The sequence below is a fragment of the Curcuma longa genome, chromosome 11, assembly GCF_044706935.1.
Source record: "Curcuma longa cultivar G26 ecotype Majalengka, Jawa Barat chromosome 11, ITB_CL_G26_1.1, whole genome shotgun sequence".
Classification (NCBI taxonomy): domain Eukaryota; kingdom Viridiplantae; phylum Streptophyta; class Magnoliopsida; order Zingiberales; family Zingiberaceae; genus Curcuma; species Curcuma longa.
The window spans coordinates 25,956,095-25,979,916 of record NC_133871.1 but is presented as its reverse complement, the minus strand read 5'-3'; the positions used below and the strand labels follow the sequence as shown (position 1 = coordinate 25,979,916).

General features: G+C 36.0%; 5 protein-coding genes and 1 pseudogene across 8 annotated transcripts; all 6 read right to left on the bottom strand.

Annotated features, from left to right (window-relative positions):
* Positions 1-23: 23 nt before the first annotated feature.
* Positions 24-1,357, bottom strand: LOC141837449 (uncharacterized). The gene is given in 8 exon segments (XM_074724849.1): positions 24-196; positions 340-437; positions 525-594; positions 777-874; positions 961-1,055; positions 1,058-1,151; positions 1,234-1,254; positions 1,256-1,357. Coding segments are annotated over 8 exon segments (714 nt in total). The 3' UTR covers positions 24-60.
* Positions 1,358-2,394: 1,037 nt separating this feature from the next.
* On the bottom strand, positions 2,395-7,020 carry LOC141838680 (calcineurin B-like protein 2). Of its 2 annotated transcripts, none has more exons than XM_074726227.1 (10): positions 6,961-7,020; positions 6,801-6,870; positions 5,647-5,802; positions 5,173-5,255; positions 4,807-4,863; positions 4,344-4,452; positions 4,012-4,064; positions 3,560-3,640; positions 2,991-3,103; positions 2,395-2,730 (listed from the first exon to the last, which is right to left on the bottom strand). In XM_074726227.1, exons 3-10 carry the CDS (start codon positions 5,768-5,770, stop codon positions 2,673-2,675), a joined length of 678 nt encoding a protein of 225 aa, XP_074582328.1. In that variant the 5' UTR covers positions 5,771-5,802; positions 6,801-6,870; positions 6,961-7,020; the 3' UTR covers positions 2,395-2,672. The 2 variants fall into 2 exon arrangements, with proteins under 2 accessions (XP_074582328.1, XP_074582325.1); XM_074726224.1 differs by having other exon boundaries at positions 6,801-6,881; positions 6,961-7,018.
* Positions 7,021-8,354: 1,334 nt separating this feature from the next.
* On the bottom strand, positions 8,355-11,379 carry LOC141837245 (uncharacterized). 2 transcript variants are annotated; one of them, XM_074724684.1, is made up of 8 exons: positions 11,280-11,379; positions 10,169-10,446; positions 9,850-10,050; positions 9,707-9,772; positions 9,556-9,624; positions 9,415-9,486; positions 9,134-9,245; positions 8,355-8,647 (listed from the first exon to the last, which is right to left on the bottom strand). In XM_074724684.1, exons 1-8 carry the CDS (start codon positions 11,377-11,379, stop codon positions 8,589-8,591), a joined length of 957 nt encoding a protein of 318 aa, XP_074580785.1. In that variant the 3' UTR covers positions 8,355-8,588. The 2 variants fall into 2 exon arrangements, with proteins under 2 accessions (XP_074580785.1, XP_074580786.1); XM_074724685.1 differs by having other exon boundaries at positions 9,134-9,242; positions 11,280-11,349.
* A 1,548-nt stretch (positions 11,380-12,927) lies between these two features.
* LOC141841774 (putative 4-hydroxy-4-methyl-2-oxoglutarate aldolase 3) lies at positions 12,928-16,123 on the bottom strand. 2 transcript variants are annotated; one of them, XM_074729968.1, is made up of 2 exons: positions 15,963-16,123; positions 12,928-13,675 (listed from the first exon to the last, which is right to left on the bottom strand). In XM_074729968.1, the coding sequence occupies exons 1-2, from the start codon at positions 15,984-15,986 to the stop codon at positions 13,181-13,183; spliced, it is 519 nt and encodes a 172-aa protein (XP_074586069.1). In that variant the 5' UTR covers positions 15,987-16,123; the 3' UTR covers positions 12,928-13,180. The 2 variants fall into 2 exon arrangements, with proteins under 2 accessions (XP_074586069.1, XP_074586070.1); XM_074729969.1 differs by lacking the exon at positions 15,963-16,123 and adding an exon at positions 15,157-15,314.
* A 682-nt stretch (positions 16,124-16,805) lies between these two features.
* LOC141841773 (uncharacterized) lies at positions 16,806-19,160 on the bottom strand (annotated as a pseudogene).
* A 613-nt stretch (positions 19,161-19,773) lies between these two features.
* LOC141839181 (ubiquitin-conjugating enzyme E2 28-like) lies at positions 19,774-22,371 on the bottom strand. The gene is made up of 3 exons (XM_074726875.1): positions 22,287-22,371; positions 20,894-21,135; positions 19,774-20,297 (listed from the first exon to the last, which is right to left on the bottom strand). The coding sequence occupies exons 2-3, from the start codon at positions 21,107-21,109 to the stop codon at positions 20,067-20,069; spliced, it is 447 nt and encodes a 148-aa protein (XP_074582976.1). The 5' UTR covers positions 21,110-21,135; positions 22,287-22,371; the 3' UTR covers positions 19,774-20,066.
* Between the last annotated feature and the right edge of the window lie 1,451 nt (positions 22,372-23,822).

Here is a 23,822-nt window from a genome sequence, read left to right as displayed (position 1 = left end):
TATTGACATTTCAATTCCTTTGGTCTTTGCACATAGGGATGAAACCTTGTACCAGGGTGATTACAAATTCGTCTCCAAACTATTGAGTCGCCGTAGTCTCTGGTCGAGCTCAACCATGACGGCCGGTTCTTGTTTCTTCCTTTCCTTTGTGATGCTGTTACTAGTCATGGAACCAATCTTGTCAAAAGCTACCTGTCAACAAAAAGAACAGGTAAAGATGCATGTTTGGTAGATTGATAACTGCATTTTCAGGTTAATTCTAATTGAAATTGTATGTAGAGTTGTATCTCTTTCGAACCTGGAACTTAAAACAAGTTATGCAGAATAAGAGTCATTCTTAGCAACTCATCAGGGTCATACATGTGATGGATGGTTCTTTGTAGAATATGAATAACCTCTCCCATTTGTTGAACATTCAATATTATGTCTTCATTCATCTGCAATAACATCAAATTGTTTCAAGCAATTCTTTTCTGATGCTCTTTTGTCTGAAACATCTGCAGTAATCGATACGTAAACTGCACCTTAAAGATGGCCAAGGCAACATGAAGGACCTTGGCTCCCTCATTGAACAACACATCCCAGACCCGCAAAGTCGTCTGTACTGAAATTAGTCCTTTGGCAGAGTTAATAAGGAAACAACAAGATACAGTTCCAGAACAAAAGAATCTTCAGCATTTCGATGTTACATCAAGCATGACAACAAATTGAAGGCTATGAAAGTAGATACCAATCCAAACTCTTTGCAGTCTCATGTCTGAATAAACAATAAGAATGTTTCCTCGGACGGCAAGCTCTTCGCGAAGAGACATAGGAACCATTCTGTGGCCACAATAGTGACATCAAACCCCACAGCTTCCAAATGAGCAGCTATCTGTAGTTCAAACAACATGATCTGTTGTGAAGTTTGTTGCACTCAAATAAGCAACAATAGGATAGCAGGTGAAAAGAAGAACATACAGACCTAGGACATTTTTTCGCAAGAAGATCTCTGAAAACCCTTTGCTCGGTATGGCATCCCGAAAGGTTATCAGTGTAGCAGTCACTAACCAAACATTTTCCAGCAGGACGGCGAGCATCCAAAATGCATCTTCTTCGGTTTTCATTACTAGCAGCAGCAGCCGCAGCAGAGCAGCTACATAATTTAGACCCTGCACAAGATTTCAGATATTGTGGAGAGATTCATCCAAACCACCATTCTATGTCCAAGTAGAAAAACTAAATTCCAGTTGCCTGGCAATAACCAACATCTGAATTCTCTAAAAGAATACGCGACAAGCAACCGCTGGAGAGATGCCTGACATTCAGGGCTGTCCAACCATTGATGAGATGGAAATGTCCGCGGGAGATCCTGCATGAACTCCCAAGTATCGATCCAATTAGTAAAGCTACAAACTAAGAATGCATACATTGTTCCACAATGATGTCTTTCTCCATCTAATTGGAATGCAAGAACAGCCTAAATTATCGACTTGGCAATAGCAGTGCAGATTATCACACAAGTAAAATGCATCTCTGTTCAAAGTTCTACAACATAGCATTCACAGGGCAAAACTAAATTTTATCATTTTCTCTGTATTTTTTTTAATGAAAAACAACGGCAAAATTCAAAACTTAATGCTCAACCGTGACAAGTAATTGATGTATCCATTCAACATTCAACTTCTTAAGGAAATGAAGCACGATAAACAAAAAAAAAAGCTCTTGTTTTCTTAAGAGATTGATAGGTTGATTAATTCACGTGTCGAAGAAGTAAGGAAATTTGCATTTAATGGCCGTCCATTGTGGTGTTTTCGATTTATTTTGATGATCAATAATTTTTTTTATAATTTTAAATTAATTTTTTAAATTAATTAATATAAATTGAATATTTGATATCAATTAAAAAACCTACACTTGTCAAACTTAGACATTATAACTTTTAAAATTCTAGTTATATTTATTACTTATTAAAATTTAGATTAGAATTAGCAACTAAACTCTTCTTTATGAATGTTTTTAGCCCATTAAGTAATGACATCGCACCCTTCTAACCACAATTCTAATGATTTTGAATTTAATGTTTTTGATTTACTATAATTTAATAATTGAATTTGGGTAATTCTAGTACCTTTTCGTTCTTTTTTTTTCTATAATAATTTGCATTAGAATTACATTGAATTGCTTCATAATTATTTTTAACCACAGATTATCATATAATTGAGACACATTATGCAGAAAAAAATTACATTAAAATTAAATTGGACATGGTACTCCAGCATTTCCTTTTCACCTTATATAATAAATAAAAAGAACAAAAAAAACTGGACACAATAATAAAATTACATGACTAAATAATCTCTAATAAAATATAACATAAAAATAATAATAAATAAAAAAATAAAATTGCAAACCTTGACAAACACAATATAAGATACTGTTGCAGGTGTCAGTTTATATCGTTCACAAATCAGGAGAAAAAAACATCAATATTCACCAACAGAGAATCGAATTAACATAAGGAATGATTCATATTCTAGCAAATTAAACAGATACAAAACAGGAAGCATAAATAATAAGAGAGAACAAAAAGAGAAACTCGACAAGGAAATGGCATCTCTTCCAGGATCTTGAAACAGCAGTCCCATCTTGATCTTGATCTTATTTTCATCAAAGCTGAAGCGAGAGTAGTCCTACGTATCGTCAACTTGAGAATGAAAAATGAAACTTGGGAATGTCGTAGTGATGTCCCTGTTCACAAGATACAATGAGAATATAAATCGAGAATCGCAAAACAAGACTAGAGTTGATAACAATGCAAAACAAGAATGATGGATGCTTAAGCCTTAACGTAATCAAATGATTTCCGATGATGAAGATACTTTAGGTTAGGTTGGCCTGAGATCAAGAATCAGGTTAAATCTACAATCTTTGGGTTATGTTGATTTCTTACAGTTACATCAAATCAGCGAGATCTATATATGCGACTAAGATGAGGATGGTATGATTACTTGAGATATTGCAGTGTCATATTCTTCAAAAGGGATGGATGGTGCAAGACAAGATTTCGCCATTCCTCTTTGTCGATTTTCCCATCATTCTTGGTATCTGCTTCCTCAAAAGTCTGAAGAGGAGCAAAGGAGACATAAGACATCGCTTAAGATTGAGAAACATATCCATTAAAAGGAGACAAAGTACTGGACAGGATCTCAACTTAAATAGACAGAAGGCACACATGATCTCAACTTAACTGAATGTGTACATATTTTCAGATGGTAATTTACTTCAACAGTAATATCTCATTATCAGTCCTACAAGAACTCTAATAAAACCTAATTTTCATGCATGTATTTCTGGATAGCTTAGTGTTATCCCTATCTTGATCGACCGACAAAAATTTCCATTTTTCTTATTCCATCTTCCTCAATCTCAGAATTTCAACTGAAAGTTAGCCACCAGCATAAAATCTCAGATACAGATGCAATTATTGACGAGAAAAGCAGACAAAGTGAAACCTAAGCAACACAGATCTAGAGGTAGCAAGGAACTCAAAAAATTGATCAAGCTATAGAATGTCAACCTTGTCAATGATGCTTTCAATGACATCATCAGAAAGATTCATTCCAGATTCAGCAAGGGTTGCCACTACCATTTGTTTTACCTGAATCAAATGCATGGAGAAAAGATCTTATGAGAAAATTTTATAGCAGAAAGATGTTTGAAATGCTAGGATATAGCAGAGAATTTTTATGAGCATCTTATCCAGGCAAAATTTCCAAATATCAGTGTGAGGAGATGCTTTGTCTAATATCAAGTTTCTTGGAATAAGTTGAAGTGTTTGACTATTTTGAAAGCAATGATCCTAGTCCACCTTTTAAGTATCAGAATATGGTACACAGTTGACAGAAGGATAATATTAAATTTTGACAGGACAAAGCTACGCTCATGCATGAATTGGTTTAGTTCCATTTTTCCCTGGTCAAGACAAAAGCAGCAGGTGAAATTACAACTATACAAGATGACTATTTATACCTCTTGTCGTTCAATAAAACCTTGCTGCTTGAGATCATATAGCTTGAAGGAAACTGCAACACGAAATGACAGGCATGTTTAAACTAACAATAGAAGTATGGCATTGTAATGATACAAAAAGAGAGAGAACTAGTTCATCCTAATTAGTAGATATCAGCTAAAATATCTAAACTATCTTAGCAAGAGTACAAGAAGTAGAACGCCCATTAGCAGAATTGCTCAGAAAATGAAATGCAAGGAATTTATTAATGCTAATCTACATGTAACTAATATTCAATACTCACAAGACACTCAAAAAGAACAATGCAAAGAAGCATGACAGTCTTTCTTACAGTCAATTTTGTCATCAATAGGAGCACTTGGATGGAAGACTGACATTGCACGTGCAAACTCTTCAAATCCCAGAACTCCATTGTGCTTTGTGTCAAATATATCAAACACCTGGAAATTCATTTAAAATATTACAAATACCATAATTTAACAGCAAGTTATCTGCTAAAGATGCTTCCAAGACCAATAGCATTAAGAACACATCCCATAACTATACTATTCAACAACATTTCTCCTTCACGTTTATTGATTGGCATGAATAAAAATCCATTTTATAGTGATCCCATCGCTCATTAGTTTCACATGGACAAGTGTGGTGGTTCCATAAATAAATATAAAATTGGCTCTCTTTCTTAAGAGCTCAAACTTTTGGGGTAAATGGTTCGCTAATCAATTTCAACAAAGTATATTGAACCAACAAGTGATGTGATTAACAAAATCATAAAAAGAAATAAACCAAAATACCCGATCAGCAAACAAGCTCTCCTTTTTAGTCTTAAATAATGCCAACTGGAATTCTTCCTGTAAAGAAAAAAGCTGAAGCTATTAAAGAAACTCAATTGAAATATTCAATATCAATAATTGAAATTGGAGACATAATGACACTTTACAAAGCTAAAATGTGAAAAGAAGATTTTTTAAAAGGAATACGATGGCTTTTCCATCTTATAAAAAGATAATGAAATGATTAACTAGCAATGTTCTCACAGTTATCCATGAGTCTATACATCTGACATGAATGTTCAAAAGATCATGCAAGATGCATAGACCTTAAGAGAATAAATGTCAAATGCAACCATTTAATTCAGTGAGAATTAATAAATTGCCTACCTTGTGGATCAACCCGTCATCAATGACAGCAGTACTGATCCTTTTAAATAGCTCATATAGTGCTTCTAATTCACTTACGCTAACTGCAAAATCAACACACAGAACTTTAGGCAGAAATCTTATTTAAAGTCAGCTTAAGCCCCTATCCCTTGAGAAAAGAGAACATAGAAAAACATATGAGATGTTTGTCCCCAACCCCTAATAGTTGTGATATATGATTAGTGACTTGTTATTGTGTTTGATGTGTTCTGTGCATGTGTGCCTGTGTATATACCCACACATATAGGAAGATCCACATGGTTGAACCTAGTGGCTAGTAGCAGGCCCACAGTTTTTAGCTGATGATGTACACATAAATAAGTGTATATGAAGACAGAGATAGACAAGCATCACATAATTCTATCAGAGAAGGTAGTATGAAAACATTACAAGTTAAATAAACATAAGAAACGCAAAAAACATTAGTTGACATACACACAGTTTCTCTGGATAACTGTTCGAGTTCCTCAAGGCCTCGTTGTGGCTTGTACAAGTCAAGATCACAGCACCTCCCGAGGACAGTGATCAAATGTTTCAACCAGTCTACACAAAACACCATGATTTTTGCCACTCATAACAACACTCCATAACCTGCATTCAGTTTGTGCAAAGTGAATTGTATTTTGTGTTGATTCAAAGAAACAGTACATGCTTAGTACTTCGTTACTAGTATTATATCTACCAAAATGGTGAGTGAAGTCAAAATTTTGTTCCTGGGCGTTGCTGACAATGCACTATAGATCAGACTTTCTGGTGGCTAGGAAACAAAGAAGGAAACAAACTAATGCAGATAAGGATATTCAAATGAATGTGTGGATTACCAGAAAAACGAGAATAAGAAAATTCAGAGAAACTAATATTTCACTAGAAGAAAGGATGAGAAAATCACTTAAATTTGATAGTTAAAGTTACTACAGGAAGAGTAGAAGAAGGCTTAAGAAACTTCCACAAAAAATTCACTTCTCTTTACTTGAAAAGCCAGGTTGCAACAAATAGACTCAACGGAGGAAAAACCAATGTAGAAAGTTAAATAGCTAGAATTTAAACTTGTTGTCTAGCCAAGCAAGCAGGTACTACAGACACACAGAACCAAGATCGAACTGAAGAAATTATAACTCATTCAGCATGCACAAAAGTTCAAGAAATACTGATCTAAGAAGGTAAACTGAGAAATGTAGAGCACTTATTTTTTCTCCAGAAAACTCGGACTTCATATCTCAATCCAAAAAAGACTCCGAACATGAACACCACAGCATCAAAGACTGGTTTTTGATACACAGACCTTCCAAAGAAAAGAATAATGTGAAAGTTTGACCACGTAGACGTACTTCAACACTATGATCTCAATCAAAACATACTATTCCTTACTTTTTTTTTCCACATCAATTCCATCACGATAAATCCATGTTCAGAATTCAATTAACTGAACCGCACAAACAAAATCTGTTTTCCATCATTTTGCGACGCCACAGAGACAAATACACCACGCTACTTGGATCCGAGCGGAACAAACCCACAAAAAAAAAACATCTTTTTTCAAGATCTAAAATAGGAGGGAGGAAAACCAAAAGTAACCGAAGAAAAGTTACCAGACACAAAGCCGACGCTATCACCTCTGCTGCTCAACTCCAATCCATCAGAATTAGAGATCGTCCAGGGCTGCAGAAGATCTTTCCGATGATCGAGGTAACCGATTAAGAAAAAAAATGGAATTAGACGATAAAGGAGAAGCGGAGATTTGAGATCAACCTTTTGGCCCCAACGTTGCGGAGCCGAATCGAGGTGATGCCCTCGTCCCCGATATAATAATTACCCTTGTTTTCATAACGAATCAAAACCTTTATTTATAATTAACATAATTTTTTTAAAAAAATTATGAATCGTATTCATTAATAAATTTTTTTATAATTAAATAAATAAAAAAAATTAAAATAAATAAATAAATTTATCCTACCAAACTTAATAATCAATTAAATAAATTTAAAATATATAAATTTTAAACAATCAAATAAATTTAAATTAAGAGTTCTATAGCACCTAAACGAATCAAATTCAAACTAAACTTGAATCAAACTCATAAAAAAGAAACTAAGTCAAACTTAAATTTCACTCCTCTATTAACTATTCAATTTAAAACATTCCTCACTCCCACGGGGTTGACTCTTCTTCTTTTCTACTAAAGGTGGAATCCGTTATCTTAGCGGTCCCACACAATCAACCCCATAACTATTTGTGAGGAAATAAATTGAGAAATTATAATCGGCCACGACGCAGAAGGGTATTATCTGACTTCACTAGGATTCGCCCCACGGGGTTGAATCAATCCATACTTACATGGATATTTATCTTAATAAATATTGGGATCAATTTTCAATATATAAAAAATATCTTATTGAGTGTCTAACTTCTCCCATGCAAAAGGACCCCTAAATCTTTAAAGTGTGTGAGACTCCTAAGGTGAGTGTTTCATCTTTTACCATAATTTAAAAAATTCCTCAAATTTATTTAAAAAATTTTGCAAATTAATTTTATATGGTTTTAAAAAACTGTAAGGTATTGCCGCAATTAATAATAATAATGATATAATAAATTGTAGATAGAGTATTAGTTGTCACTTGGCAATTATATATGTGAATAATTAATGAGATGTACCCATAGTTGAAATCATGGAAGCACCACAAGGTTATTATTAATGAACTTCTAATGGTTATTTTCAGCTCAGGATAGCTCTATTTTAATGCAATTATATAAAGAAGCATCTATTTTACTCGATTTATGGTCAATATTGAAAATTTCATTATGCTGAAGAACTCCAGACTTGCTTTATGGGGTTTAAATTCTACCAATAAAACAACAAATGCAATATGAGGATGCACATGGCAACAATTAATGAAACAAACCGCAGCAACAAAAATTGTCAGACATATGAAAGTAACAACTACAAACAATTAAGATGGAAAACTAATTGGACAAGTTTAGATTCAACTGAAACATCAACTCAAGTAAACTTGTATAAAATTAATGAAGCAAGAAGAAAAACAATAAAGTACATAGATTTTCTAACATATTTATGAACTCTTTGTTAGTACAATAATAGTTTAGGATAATGGATGATTACATTACTAGTATTACCAGCATGGCAAACTGCTTTGTTGTTGCTACAGGAATCTTCAGAGTTCAGACAGGGTTCTGCATACAGATGCCTAAAGAGCAACACTTATGGACTAAAGAAACTATTAGAATAAATTTTACATCAATCCACAAAAATCAAAAGCTGTTATCAGACAAGCCAGCCAAAATGTTGGGTGTTAGCTCCAAATGAGCAAAGTAGTTATTCTTCATAGTCAATCATTTCAAACTCGGCACTTTCTTGAGCTTTAGTACCACTTGTAATTTTCAGAATAATCTTCAGCTCTTCGTTCTACTAGTTGTGCATCTGCAATATCATAAAAATTGAAAATAGTTGGAGCTTACTGGTTCGCAATAATGCATTTAGGTAGTGAGATGAGGCTTGTCATCACAAACATTGCTGACCATCACACTTACTTTTCATATGAACTAATTATAAACAGAGAGATAGGGATTCAAAGTGTAGCATTCTAAACTTTGAAAAACTGTATGAACAATGGGATGATCTCCAAAGCAATGCATACTTCTAGAGTGACATGTAAATACTAGATCTAGTTTCATCCTGTCATTAGATGCTCCAATTCAAGCAAGAACTACTGCCCTATGTATGTTAAACTATCATATTTAGATTTACATAAATAACATACGAAGGCAATTTTAGATTAGTATATGCCAAGGGGATCCTACAGTTCCTTGTGTCTATGTATGGAGGAAAAATGAGAATTCATCAATCAAGAGATTTATCCAAATCAATTTTTAATCAATGAACAAAGAGATACATGCAAAGGATTACCATGGTACAGGTCCCAATTGGAATCAAATCCTTTGGAGGTGTAAGTATGAGGATGAACCATCTGCTGTGCCAATCCAGTGGCTGATGAAGTTCCATCCCAAAAATGAAGCTGCTGTCATATGCATAGACAAACACCAATTACAGGTATGATGATTACAGTAATGGTAACATGAAGATTCAAATTTGACTAGAAATTAAAGTTTGTTTGTGATTTTAGGCTATCGCCCCAAAATCTTTGTTAATTGATTTTTGAGGAAGTACTTGGGAGAAATGTGCATTACATCGCTAGATGGAAGCCCTTCCGTACTATAGTTGTTTTGAGTGCAGACAGCTGCAAGTTTCATCGACAGAAACTACACAAAACACACACAAAATCATAATCCTCAGTGTTTTAAGATAAACAATAGTTCGAGAATAAGTACCTCAATTTGCTGTTGAAGTGACTGAACATAGTTTATGATCTCATCTAGCACAAGTGTTTTCCCTGTGACCTAGTTTACAGTTTGAGGAATTTATTTAATATGCAAGGCACGTCAGTGTTAACAGCACCAAACTGTATTTTTTTAGACATACATTACTGCAGCCAGGTACAAGATCTTGGAGAAATTTCATTCTTTCACTAATTCTATCTCTTCTTAACTGAAATGACAAAACCCAACTAATTTAGTATCAAATTTCCACTATAACACTGAGTGCATGAGTTATGGAAAACTTACTCTTTCTGCTATGCTATGGCTATTAGTTATTTGTCCACGCCGAACAGAAAAGCGATCCTCCTTTGGGATCTTTAAGCAATCTTTTACAAGCATACCATCCGTCACCAAGTTGCTTGGCTCAACATTTTGTTTAGGTTCAATATTGTCACTTGTGTTTATTGATGAACATTGTGGTCTTTGTTTTACTTGGCTACCCATTTCCTTATTTTAAATGGAAAAAATACTTCAAAGTCAGAGACGCATGCATTGCAGAATAGAACTACACAAGGACTTCATGAAAGAAGGGGGAAAAAACCTCAAGCAAAATATTCAAACTTACCTGATGAGTCCTTTTCCACTTCTTTGCACCAAGATCACTTGGGCATGAGTCCCTTGAAGCATCAGTTAAATTGGTGCTTGGTTCTTGGTTACATTCATAGAAGATGGTTTCAGAATGATCACCCCTTGTCAGTTCTTGCTGGAGATAAGACACAATATCTTTGGATTTATACATATTCATTGTGAGTTTCTGAAACCTAGTTCTTGTAAAATCCTTCGATATGTTGCTTTGAAGAGCCACAGGATGGCATGGTCCAAAGGCATCAAAAATGCCTCCACCTGCCAAAGAAAAAATAACACTTCATCAGATGTCTGAATCAGCGGGGAACAGAGAGACATGGAGCAACAACTTTTGAGACAATTGTGAACAGAAACTCTCTGGAAGACACCAGACAAACTATAATTGGAGCCACTATAGTTGTAGAGCCGAGATAATTTGTGGTTCTTGAGGAGTAATTCTCAATGTTAGACATGGGAAAGAAGGAATCAATCACTGGAACTGAAGGGCGCGGGCGTGGGAGTGGAAATAAATTCAATAGAATTTTTGGCCTGATAACAATGTAATAGTTGGATTCTCTAGCTAACTGTTAGTCCTCTAAATGACCAACCCGCAGGAACACCAGAAATCTGGCGGTTCAAGTGAAAAGCAGTCTCCTCCAAATTGAAATGATCATTCTCAGTTGTACCCATCTCTTAGTAATCCTACTCAGTCAGAAGACTGATAAGTTGATAAAAGTTTGGACCTTTTTTACGGTACAAGCAAGACATCAGGTATATTTGATCTCTTAGTTCAAAATCTAGACTTACTCGACACAAACAACAAAGAACAAAATCCAATCATACATAGAAGGGAGAAAGTGATCCAAATGAGAGTGGCTTCCAACTTCCAAGACACTTGACATGACAGAACATGAAGCAAATGTCTCAAATCGAGAGCTTAGTTAGCCAAATGGACTTCAGTAGCCGATCCAGCAAATCCTCAAAAGGCACAAAACTAGGTACATCCCGAGTCTAGGAGTAGAAAATGGGCAGAGAAGAGCACTTCATGACCTAAACTAGTAGCTAGCATAATTCGTTTTCAGAACAACTAAAGATGAGTACAAAGCTGGTACCTATTTCCATGTCTGCGACCGGCGAAACAATCGAAAGAGGGGAAACGGGAGGACGACGAGCACTTGAGAATCCTTCTACGCCCAATCCATGCGCCGCCATTGATGCGCTCGCAGGCTTAGAAATGCGGAGAGGAGATTTGGCATCGGTCGATGCTTCCACCGCCGTCTCTTTATACGGGACGACTTCTAACAAAATCCATTTTATTTATTTTTTAAAAAAAAACATTCAATACAAAAAAATAAAGCGCTTTTTCAATGCAGACCCTTGATTATTCGAAATGACCAAATCTCACTCTATTAATGATTTTTTTACTAACCTTTTTATTGTTACTCCAAATGCTTTATCACTTTAAACATTAAAAGGGAAATAATCTAATATTTGATCACATTTTTCACACCTTTGCATTTTTGAATAGTACGTTATCGAATCAATCACACTTGTCGATCCAAAGAGGTCATGCATACAATTGGGGCAGTGAATAAATGCTCGACACCAAACAACTTTTGCTAACGGAATGAAAATTAAAGGCAATTTCGGCTTGGCCTCAGACATAGCTGAGTTAGTTACGACGCAGCAGAGTTGCAGAAGAGGACAAGGGTTCGAATCCTGACGAAGCCAGGCAATACCCTCCTGCGTCGTGACCAACTGCAGTTTCTAAATTTATCTCTTCATAGATGGTCGTGAGACCGACCGTGTGAAACCGCTAAGATGGCGGATTTTATCTTTTGCAGTTGATGAAAATTAAAGGGCAAATGATGTGAGGGGCAATTTCACCATGTGACAGATTGGCTGGAAAAGAATTTCCTGCCCACACTTATTCTTTAGCTCTTAGATTTGGTTCACTTGGTGCCACTGCAGTTGGTTTGTGAGTGGAGCATGCATACAATGATGACTCCTTGAAAGTGAACCAAACTTTGTGATAAACCAAGTCCTTCATTATCAATCAGATGATCTCTTTCATATTGTTTATTCATCCATTCATTGATGGATGCTGTCTCCCTGTCATTTAGGTGGTCCTTCCATCTATCTCTATAGGTTTTTTGTTTTTTGGGTAAAAACATGTGCATGTTTCAAAAACACTGATTTCTTCTAGAGCTTTTGATGGGTGACATGAGAATGCAAGAGATGAAAGAAGGGTTCTTTGCAACCACTGTAGTATCAAATAGGACTGACTGATGGCATCAATTGCAATCATAATGCCTCAATTATTGCATCACCAGTAACTATCTCCGAAAGAATTTGCATGTGCAGAATTGATCGAATGCGTTCTAACTTCTAAGACACAAATGTAGATGCATATTACTCTGTGCCTAAAGGAAGTCAGTATCTTGTTATAAAAACCTATATATACCTTTGTTTCCATGGCGTAAAATGCTTATCTGGCTTATCCTTGTCTGAAATTGACAGGGTAGCTTACCCTTTCTTTCAATCTCGTGATGCTTGCCCATCTAAAAATTCGCAAGCTTCACCAATCATTCTGAAAGAGAATGGATGTAATGATCAAAAGCCTTCAAGATAACCTCCAATGAACCTGCTTCCTTCCATAGATATGATCACAGCACTTAGTTTCTAGTTTCTACATAATCATTTTTTTCTCAAGGAAAATAAAAAATGATTAATTGAAAGAAAATTCTTTGAAATTGGACTGAGGTGTACTGTTTACTAAAACTCAACAAAAAGAGAAGATTTTGTTGTAACAAACAAGAAGGACGACAGTATCCTATAAGATCAAATGAAATATACATTGAAAACTCTTCAAATATTTGGAAGATGGGACAGGTTAATTGGAAGAAGCAGCTTTTTTTTCAGAAGCAATCTTGCAAATTCTGACTTGGGGATTATTTGATTTATTTTCAGAAACGTACTGTCGAATTGCTGAACCTTAACCTTCTTGAGAAGATCAAAGAGACAACTCTGTGTTTGAAATTAGAATTCCATCACTATCGGCATATAGCCATTCTCCGTCGTGGATTATTGTGCCGGCGATGTTAACAGTGACATGCTTTTCGCCCAGGCCTCTCTTGTTTGATTTCAGAGGATGAGGCCCCAAAGCTCTGACTCCGATGTCACAGCCATTGATTTCGTAGATGTCCCTTATGCAGCCATTCACAAGAATGCCTGCCCAACCCATGTTCTGTGCCAATTGTCCCAAGTTCCCTCCGACTAAGGCACATCTCATGCTCCCTCCACCATCCACCACCAGAACTCGGCCGTCCCCTGATGACTCGAGAAACTCCCTCACCAGCACATTGTCCTCGAACACCTTGAGTGTGACTATAGGTCCAGAGAATGTGCGGCATTGACCATACATCTGGAATATTGGTTGAAGAACTCGGATATCCCCCTTTGCGAGGAGGGATGGATTTGCATCACAAAGTTCAGCGGTCGAACACATCTACATGGTGAACACATTGTTAAATCAGGAAGCCAACTCGGAGGTAGGTACTTTGTGAGAAAATTAAATTTTCAGCATCAAAGGAATAATAATACATAAAAAATGAAAAACTAGATCACATGACTGTATAAAATAAATCCAACAGTTAAAAATCCATGGAGTTATGAAATGTGGATAGCACTAGATATTTTGAAGATCATAGAAGTATACATTTCCACCCACAATCATCCAAAGTAAAACAGATGATAGGTTCACCTATGTTCTTATAATCGAAAAGTGTGCTATGATAACCTTTTGTGACTCGTTCATTAGAGAAATTATGTGTAGTTCTAATAGATGATGAAATGAGAGAGAATAGAATGAGAGTATGTAAGTAATCAATGGATTCTATAATTAGAAGAGTTAGAATTGATTAGAGTGTAAAGGAGAAGTGATAGACAATCAACATAAAAATACGTTTGTGATGGAAGGACCTCCAATGTAATATGAGAACATAAAGTAATAAAAGCAAAAAATGGACGAATATCCTAAAAAAATCTCTAGCATAGGCTTTCTAACCAACATTTAACCTCCATGATGATTCAAGGATGATCAGAAACCTACTAGAAAATCTTATCAAAAGAAAGAAACAAGTGCATGAATGCATTAAATGTTTTGATTCTATATAAAATCTCAGATGATTTTCTTGTCATTCTATTAGAGGCTGTCAAACAGTACTAGTCATGGGCATTTAATCACTTGATAAAAGAAACGCAAGATGCTAACTAATGGGACCTTTGGTTTTGTCTTATCAATCAACTGTTTCTCTAGATATATAGTTAATCATATTGCAGTAACTCTTTGGTCTTTTTGATATATGTCATGTATCATACTAACTTCTCGCTCAAATAGTTCTATTGTCACTTGTCAGTGCAATATAGACTCACAATGTGTTTGCTTCTACTCCCTTCCTACATTAGAAAGAGCTGAGAGTAGAAGAAAAGGCATCGTATTTATTAAAGTATAGCTAGTTTATTAACAAATTGTTGAGATGGGTATCAACTTAACCAAATATTAGCCTCAACTTAAAACGAAGGTAGACAAAATAAAGCAAGATATTTTATGCTAGCATCTCAATCATGGTGCCCTTTTATCGAGGAAATGGAGGTTTCGTCAATGAATTGTGTACAGCGAACCATTCTAGTTACCCAGAAATCGTGGGGGGTTTGCAAGACCTCTTGAGAGAATGTGAGTATACGATTTTGAGATATCCTAGTGAAGACGTGTTAAATGATAATCCAAACTGGAATCAAAAACCGACTTTTCGAACAATTCAGACCCCCTCGCCAATGATTCGCCACTCGGATCGACATGGAAAGAATCGTCCCAAGCACCGAGGTTTCAATCCGTCAAAACCAAAAGACAAAAAACCATCATCAAAACACATCGTTTCTCACAAGATAGATGGAATCGATGGATTCCAGATGCGATGGATGGCATACCTAGCAAGAATACGCGAAGGCGCAAGAGAAAGCCAAGCCAAGGTGCTAGTCGATTGAGATCGCCTCCGATGCGTCGGAGATGCAACGCCCGGCGAAATCTTGACCCACCCTTGCCTTATCCAATTTGTCGACGAGGAGGGCGCTGAGACTAACAAATAGCTCCGGAAACGGCTTTCAGGCATCTGCTTTGACTGGATGCCATCACCTCGGCTTTTGGATTTAAATAATTATATTTTATAATATTATCTATATCTGTTATTTCATTAATACTTTTCAATTTTCAAATTTTAAAGTGGTTAATTCAAGCAGCATATTTCTTTGATGAAAATAAATCTATTTTCTGAAATGGATCAATAATTAAGTAAAATGTTTATTATTAAAATAAATTTTATTCAAATAATCAACTATATTGACTGGTAAAAATGACTATATGATGTGTTAAAATAAATATAAAATGCAAAAGGTAGGCAAAGTTCAAAGTGAGCACCAAAATTTCAAGAACACTGTTGAATTCAGAGCCAAAAAATGGTTTGCCTGTCAACTATAATGGCTAATTTTCTCCAATCATTCAACCATGGAATTATGCTGAAACTGGCTTCTCAAAAGAGATTTCAACAAAGATACGATAATAAATTAGACCAATTACATCTCTAGTTGCTCGAGAAGAAGGAATTCATGTTCAGTTTTAACTTATAAGCAGCATTAGAAAGTAAAAGGAATGCTAACTTTAGCCTACTGAATTATGCACAAGTTCTCTGATGAACAACAAAATTTGAGGAAAGATTAAGCAATGAAATAACTTTGACCTCCGCAGAGTATGATTCCGCCATACTCTATTCTTTGCCTCTGCCTCAGCTTCTCGAAAAGAAGATCTTCGGCTTGATTCAAGTTCAGGTACTCATCCATGCTGAACGAAGATGTGCTTGCTCTGCCATCAGAATAATGATTTAGAAGTCTGAACTTGTTGTGTCTTCTGTTGATAGTAGAGCTACCCAAACTGCTTGATATCTTACTGTCATTACTGATCTCAGCACCTGCCTCCTGAGATTAATCAAGAGATGGCCATTGTTAACTTCTCGGGAAGCTAGAAGATGATCTTATTTCATAAGATTTATCAACTGTGGTGAGACAGTTAATACAAGAAATTGTTAGACAATGGTAGGCCGCACAATAACCTGTATCGGCATTATTGCAGCAGCAGCATATGAGTTGTTTCCTGTGGAAATTGGAACTCCAGGCTTATTTTTGCTTGGCGAAAATGGACCGGTGCTAGTTTCCCATTGCAACCAAGGAAGCATAACGCCGTCTGCATCGGTAGGTAGAGGCCTAGTTCTCAAGCAACTCTCATAAGTTTCTGTTTTGAAGTAACTTAATCTGGGATCTCTCATGCTTGAACTTGTGTCACTTCTTTCTCCATCAAAAGAAGATATATCTGTATCTTCAACATTATTAAGAAAATCTGCTAAGTACTTCTCTGCTTCTTCAGTCAGTCGCTTAGACATTCTTGTTCTGTCGTTGCTCCTCCTCTAAGAAATTTATTTAATGAATTAGTAAATACTAGTAAGGTACATTTGTCATTTAACATGACAGAATTCTTACTCTTCTTGACCTCCATTGCCTTTCTGGAACAGCAGGCCTTATTGAAGGCAGCAAATCTTTCACAATTTTGCAAAGCTCCTGACCACGTTCCTCTTCCCGCTCTAACTGAGCTAACAATTCCTGCTTACGCTTCTCTGACTGAAAGCATGTATATTCGTTTCAACAAAGGTTTTAACAGAAATCAGAAAGTTACAAAGATGATCAGGCATACTAAAGTATCGTAAAAAGGTTATATCCCACGGGCTACATGTTTCACTGAAGTTAAAAACTAGATTCTAGGACTGCAAGAAACTACAACAAATTTCTAGGTAAAGTGCAAAGCAGAAGTGTAAATCCATCGTATGTCCATACAGAATGAAGACATGGGCCCCTTTCTGTTGTGTGTGTGAAAATGCGTGTATGAGAGAGAACAAGAGCGAAATATGAGTTCTTAAGAATGAAATTATCTTGACTAAAGACATGTAATTAGCACAGGAGTTCAAGTTTAAGAACATGCTTTGTATCTTAAAGCTTTTAACAAAACAAAAAGCAGGTTGAATGACTTATGCTGCCATTTATAGAGACTACATAGTTCATAGAGATAAGAAAAACTGGAACAAGTATGACAGAAAATACACAAAACTGATAGTATCTCAAGATATAATCTAAACATGCCTCTTCAAGCTTGGTTGTGTAGTTTCTTCTGATTTCAACAATAGTTTCCAGAGCTTCTGAGCTTTTTGGCTGAATGCTTTTCCCATTAGCATAGCCCAAAGGTTCTTTTGTGGCCATGAGCTGTATAAAGAATGGGAAGGATAAAAAAAATAAATGAATAAACCATTAAAATCAAAAGAAAGATACCATATTAAGATTCAATGTCAGATCAGAATTCTTATATCGGGTTATTAAGGTAAACTACTGCTCCAAAATTACCAAGAGCAACAAAATTTACAGTTTCTTGGAGATGAATAGTCCTTGGAATGACAAGAAACTGAGGTTCAGATTAGGCTAAAATGATGATCTTATCAATGTGACAAACCTTTTCCTGAACATAAATTGTTTGGATTGTCTTTTCATCCCCGCACATTCTTGAATGGACATCTTGGGCTTCTTCATCAGTTAATGAAGAAGAATGGCTCTGCGACAAACAAAAGAACCCAAAAAAACCATCTATTAAATATTTGATTGCTTGTAAGCCAAACGTAAGGGTAGTTTGGTAATGAAAAATATCTTTTCTCTACTAGTATCAGTATATGACCATTTTCCATTCTTTCTAATGTATAGGATTAATTTAAAATCTTAAATGAAAGGTAGAAATACAGATTTGCGTTCATAGAAAGTATGAAATTACCGAGTAGCTATCTTGCGAGCAGGTAAAAATCTTTTTGACTCGTAGACCTGCCAATAACACCCTTCTTTGCTACTCTATGTGATGACGACTGCTGCAATATACTGCTGCCAGAAGTCTTTGGTTCACTTTTAATGCTAGAACTTTGAGACTCAATATCATTCTGTAGTGAATTAGAGAAGGTCAATATTATAATCCTGCTTGAATTAAAGACTACAACAGATTACAGCTTACGATCTAGTGTAACCAATGCAAAAGCAATCATTGACGACACAGTTTCTTAGTTTGTGAAGGATAATGTGTTAAAAAAATCAGAGCTTTGATTGATAACTTCATAGCATCTCATGAAATGGTACGAGGAAAGAAATAGTATTCTTAGTTTCTCAACAATCCACACCACTTTTTCGTGCAATCTGACAAGTATACAAACTCGAACAAAGTTGTGAGATGAATATTAGTTGAACCAAAGATGATTTTTCATGATCAAAGATGTTAGTCACGTGTTTTATGAAATCTTTATTGTAGCAATCGATTTTGGCTTCTCCAAAGATGATTTTTCATGATCATGCCACGTAGCTTATCGAGAAAATTCAGTCAGCATTGACTTCATTAAGTGAGAAGACAAGTACCTCCGAGTCGCTGTACCGATACCGAGCAACAGAGAGGGATCGCCTCCGCCTGGAGACGCTCTCGGACACGCCCTTCGGCGGCGCTTCCCGGCGATCAGGAGGCCTCGATACGGACCTCCCACGCTGGCGGGACGACTCCGTCTCTCTCAAGTAGCTAGCGACAGAGCTCCGACGCCGATTCTTGGCATAGGAAGGCTCGCTTTCCTCATCCGACTCAGCCCTCGCCCTAAAAAACTCCTCGGCAAGGTCATCGACGCTGATCTCCGGGACGCCGGCCCCGCGGACCTTGTTGACGAACCTGCCGCGTGGGGTCGAGAAGTCGTCGGCATCCTGCGACGGCTGGGGGAAGCGGCCGCCGTAGTATCGGCTGAGACTCCTCGATCGTTGGAGGGTCCCACCGCGGCTGTACTTGCCGGCGCCTCCCTTGCCGATCGAGGAGCGCTCCATGGTCGATCGGAAGGACGCGCCGCCACTTTCCTCAATTTCTTTATTTTATAATTATTTTATTTTTGGCGCATTAATGGTTCACGGAATCACATGAATGCCACTGATTAATTAACCCGGTGTCCGGCCGCCCGGTTCAAATCAGAGATTAATGCGAACCGGTGTAAGAGCCAGTAACGGTTAGAACGAATAGATTATGAATTTATGATTAAGGAATTAATATTTAGGGACGTTTTTATTAATAATGGGAAAGTGTTTATGGTTAATAATTTAATAATATTATTATCAACCATTTAATGACGCCCTTTTTTGGAAGCATATTAATACCTTCCATTGACGTCAAACCAAAGATTTTTTTATAACATGTATTCTTCTTTAGTTTATTTTATTTTGAATTTGGTGGAGCAATAAATTAATAAAAGAATATTCTCACATAAAGTGTTATTTAAAAATAGAAATGGCTTAGATAAATACAATTTCTTTTGAGGGAATGGCAAATAAAAAAGATTGGCAAAGGAATTCAAGAGCAATTTAAAAGGATCAAATAAAAAGACCATTCGCATAACATATTTTAGCAATAATAGTCCCATCCCAATCGGCTCTACACAGTCAACCCCATGACCATATGTGAAAAAGTAAATCGAAAAATTACAGTTGTCATTTGCATAACACAACACAATGTGCTAAGGACTCAACTTAATGTCACAGACTTATGCAACACACACCAAACACACAGACTTGAAAAAGTTAGTATGAGCTCTCACATGAGCACTACAACACTTGCAACAACTTGGGGTGGTCATGAATTTCAACCCATGGCATACTTTCCAAACACACAGACTTGAAAAAGTTAGTCTAAGCTCTCACATGAGCACTACAACACTTGCAACAACTTGGGGTGGTCATGAATTTCAACCCATGGCATACTTTTGCGTCCAGGTCCGGGCAGTCTCCTCGTACCGCGACCTCTGGGTCTTGTAGATGTGGGCGATCTCGGGGACGAGAGGGTCGTCTGGGTTTGGGTCGGTCAGAAGAGAGCAAATTGAGAGGAGAACCTTGGAGATTGTCAATGCAGGGCTCCACTGCTCCTTGAGGATGTCAAGGCAGATGCTTCCGTTTGAGTTGATGTTAGGGTGGTAAACCTGCATGATAGAGTAACCTCATGATGATGATAATTGAATCCCACTGCAAAAGGCAAATCCATATTTTTGCCATTACAAATCTTTCATCAATATGCATCCTTCTCTACCTATAAATCTTTCATAAATACCACTAGTTTAACCTTAAATCAAGTTAATCATGTCAGATCAGTATTATGCATCTACAATACCCTTATCATAATCTTGATAATAGTATAATTTCATTATTATTTCCTACCAAAGTCAACTAATAAGCTAGAAGTGGATTATTCTAGATCCTCAAGTACATTTATGATGCAGCAAAACTTGAACTTGAAAACACATGAAAATTATAATGAACAAATATCCAAAAGATCTAATTGTGTTCTCTGATATTTTCACATCAGAATTGTAGCAACACATCGAATTGTCTACTATTCTGTGTGACAAAGTTATTTGCTTAAATTGAATGAAACATGCTAAGCAACTTCCATATATTACACTTTTCTTTTAACTTATGTTAGAAATAAAAACAATGGTATTAGCCATTGTTCATTGTAACAATTTCACCAACTACAAAGGTGCTACAAACAGGAGGGTGCAAGCATCATGCAAAGTACCTTCGTTTGGAAGTTGACTTTAGGAGGCTTAAATGGATAGTCTGGTGGGAAATGAATCTTAATGAAAAACACCCCTCCTGAATAAGGGCTATCAACAGGACCCATGATTGTTGCCTGCCAATGGAACAAGTCTTCTCCAACCGGCCCGGCACTGCATGATGTAGGAGGATCCTTCTGCAAGTCCAAGAGCTCTTTTTGAATTCTTCTGCTTGCCATTATCTATTTGGATTTTAAGGCAAGCTCTGCAAATCATAAACATCTCAATTATTTGTAGATGTATGACATTTATTGAAAAAGTCAAATTCATACAAAAAATGTAGCAACTAAATTGTATCAGAGCATTCTCAAAGAAATAATAAGAGAAACAACAAACCAGACCCTGCAAAATTGTGGGTGCTCCTACCTTGTGATGCAATCACCCAGTTGAATGCTTTGTGGTACACAAGAACAATAAGGGGTGAGAAAAATGTTCACATAACTAAATTAAAGAGATCAAATAGATAACCCTTGTTCTGGTCATCTCTTTTCTGGATAATCTTGTGTGTCTCTTGTCATTGTTTGCAGTAGAGTCTAATAGATTTTGCTATCGTTTCAATATGGAATGAATAGTTTGACTAAAAATTATGGAATGAACAGTGACTCGCTTGGATGCAGGTGGATAACGAAATTAATGCCCACAGACTGGTTACATCAAGATCAGATGCAGTCAATAGCATTAGAATTTCAAAGGTACACTTGCATCATAATTGGTACTTATAATGCATTCAGCAACAGTTACAGACCACCAAACACCATCGTTCTTCTTCCAAAATGATCAAACAAGATCCTCATTTCAAAAAGTTCCCATCAAGGCTTCAACAAAAACACATTCCAGAAATTAAAAGCACTGTGAATTATTTACTTTGCATCAATATTTTGGGAAAAAATTATTTTGACATGATCTTGACACTGCCTCTTTGATTTCAAAATGATATTATTAAAAATCCAAAGACCATGTAAGCGTGTAAAACAATAAATCAATTACAATCTCTCATATTCAACTGCCCTGCAAACTTAATCGACACTATTCAAGTATAATAAAAGAGCGTTATGCAAACATAAAAGCTAACACGAGCAAAACAAATTACAGTCAACGAGTTCCATCTAAACCAAGCAAAAAAAAGCATAAAAAGTTAATGGACCATCAGATCCTTCAGTCTAACAAGATTCTCATGAATCCCAAAAGCAAATTTCAAAAACAGCAACTCGATTTCACTCGAATGATTCAATCTTGCCAGACGACTAAAATCCCTCAAAAAATAAAAACAGTACAAAGAAACTTGGAGGAGAAGAATGATCCTGGAAGAGAAACCATATAGAAAATAGAATATGAAAGGAAGAAAATTGAACTTACGCAGCAGGAGAATCCAATCGGAGCGTGTGAGCTCCGGCCGTGGACGAAGTCGAGATCTCTCGATTCCTCTTCTTCGATAAAGAGTGGAAAATTTCTCCATCCGCCAAGCGTTCAACCGGTTTGCTCTGCTCCGGTTTAATCTGACCAAGACCGGTTCAGTCAATGTATGCAGCTGATTTAATATGAATATGAATTGATCTATTTTGAAAAATAACTCGTTTCAAAATAAATTATAAAAATTTAATTCTTGTTAGTTAATTATTTAAAATAAATATAAGTAAATCTGTCTCGTACTAACTCAACTATGTCTCGGGAGCGTAAATTACCCATTTTAAGGTGAGTAAGAGGAAGATTAGTGTTCATATCATGATAATTATTATATGATACAAACTTATAATTAATAAAGAGTCTCATTCACCTATTGCATAGGTAGTTGCTAGCGTAATCTAGAGATATGGGAGTCAATTTGTACAAATATTGATTTCAACGTCGAGGTGGGTTTTCCTACTTGTTTCACCTTAATTATCTTGTGTTTAATACTAAAGTATTTGAAAAAACAATTCTTTTCATTTTAATTACCTTGTGTTTAATACTAAAATATTTGAAAATAGAATTCTTTATATCATCTTATTTCTTCTCTTGTTGGTCTTTTACATTGCTTGTCCTTAATTTATTATTACGCTCATCCTTCCTTGTTCTTAAAATTTGTTTAGATATACCATTTTACACTACACATTTTTTCTTATATCCACTTTATATTTTTTACTCACTTTTAAAGTTTTTAACCTCCAGATTAATTATTGAGATATGCACGTAGTAATAGTGAAGTTACTTCAAAGATATACATGTAGTCAATTTATTTAACTTCTGCCTATATTTTATTCTGACATTATTACAGTTCTATTTTATTCAGACATTATTACAGTTCACACGGTAAACGAAATTAATGTCATGACAAACCTAACTTGTACAGAGCATAATCTGCTTAGCATTTGATTATGAGAATTCTTTCTAAAGTATGCAAGAGAAGATGTAATCAACTCAGAGCTAAGAATTAATCAACTAGTAAAAAAAAATTGTTAAAGAATGTGATGGTGTGCCGTTTGCTCTCATCAAGGTCGGTCGAGCCATGTTCACAAAGAAATCATTGGAAACCCTCTCACAAAACTGGGTCAATCACAGGTGACATAAGTCATGGGTATGAAACAATTAGACCCTATGTTTGTTGCCTTTGAAACTTAGCTATCGAAGGTGACTAACATGAGAGCCGACCTATTGTGCTACTCTTTGTGGCCTGAAAGATTTCAAAATTGACAAAGCAAACTATATAGTATTGGATAGGACTTGGCCTAATTGATGAGTTTGACTAGATCAATAAAGCATTCGACCGAGGACACTTCCATGCGGAGTTTCTTGCATTTGCATGCTTGAATCACATCATGCATCTTGTTCCGTGTAGTGCGCTCTTATCAACAAGCTCTAACAAGCATGTAAATGTAAGTCTCGATATGGGAATGTTCTCGGTCGAACACTATT

Excerpts from the sequence above, each read along its gene's own strand:
- LOC141838680 (XM_074726227.1), bottom strand. The coding sequence starts at position 5,770 with ATGGTGTTTTGTGTAGACTGGTTGAAACATTTGATCACTGTCCTCGGG. Across the intron at positions 4,453-4,806 it reads AGAGCTTGTTTGCTGATCGG|GTGTTTGATATATTTGACAC; the intron begins GTATTTTGGTTT and ends ATGAATTTCCAG. Across the intron at positions 2,731-2,990 it reads ATGACACTGCAATATCTCAA|GGACATCACTACGACATTCC; the intron begins GTAATCATACCA and ends TCTTGTGAACAG.
- LOC141841774 (XM_074729968.1), bottom strand. The coding sequence starts at position 15,986 with ATGGCGGAATCATACTCTGCGGAG. Across the intron at positions 13,676-15,962 it reads CGGAATCATACTCTGCGGAG|ATGTGTTCGACCGCTGAACT; the intron begins GTCAAAGTTATT and ends TTCACCATGTAG.
- LOC141837245 (XM_074724684.1), bottom strand. The coding sequence starts at position 11,379 with ATGGCGGCGCATGGATTGGGCGTAGAAGGATTCTCAAGTGCTCGTCGT. Across the intron at positions 9,487-9,555 it reads CACTTCAACAGCAAATTGAG|TTTCTGTCGATGAAACTTGC; the intron begins GTACTTATTCTC and ends TGTTTTGTGTAG. Across the intron at positions 9,246-9,414 it reads AAGGGCTTCCATCTAGCGAT|CAGCTTCATTTTTGGGATGG; the intron begins GTAATGCACATT and ends TGCATATGACAG.
- LOC141839181 (XM_074726875.1), bottom strand. The coding sequence starts at position 21,109 with ATGGCAAGCAGAAGAATTCAAAAAGAGCTCTTGGACTTGCAGAAGGAT. Across the intron at positions 20,298-20,893 it reads AAGTCAACTTCCAAACGAAG|GTTTACCACCCTAACATCAA; the intron begins GTACTTTGCATG and ends TCTATCATGCAG.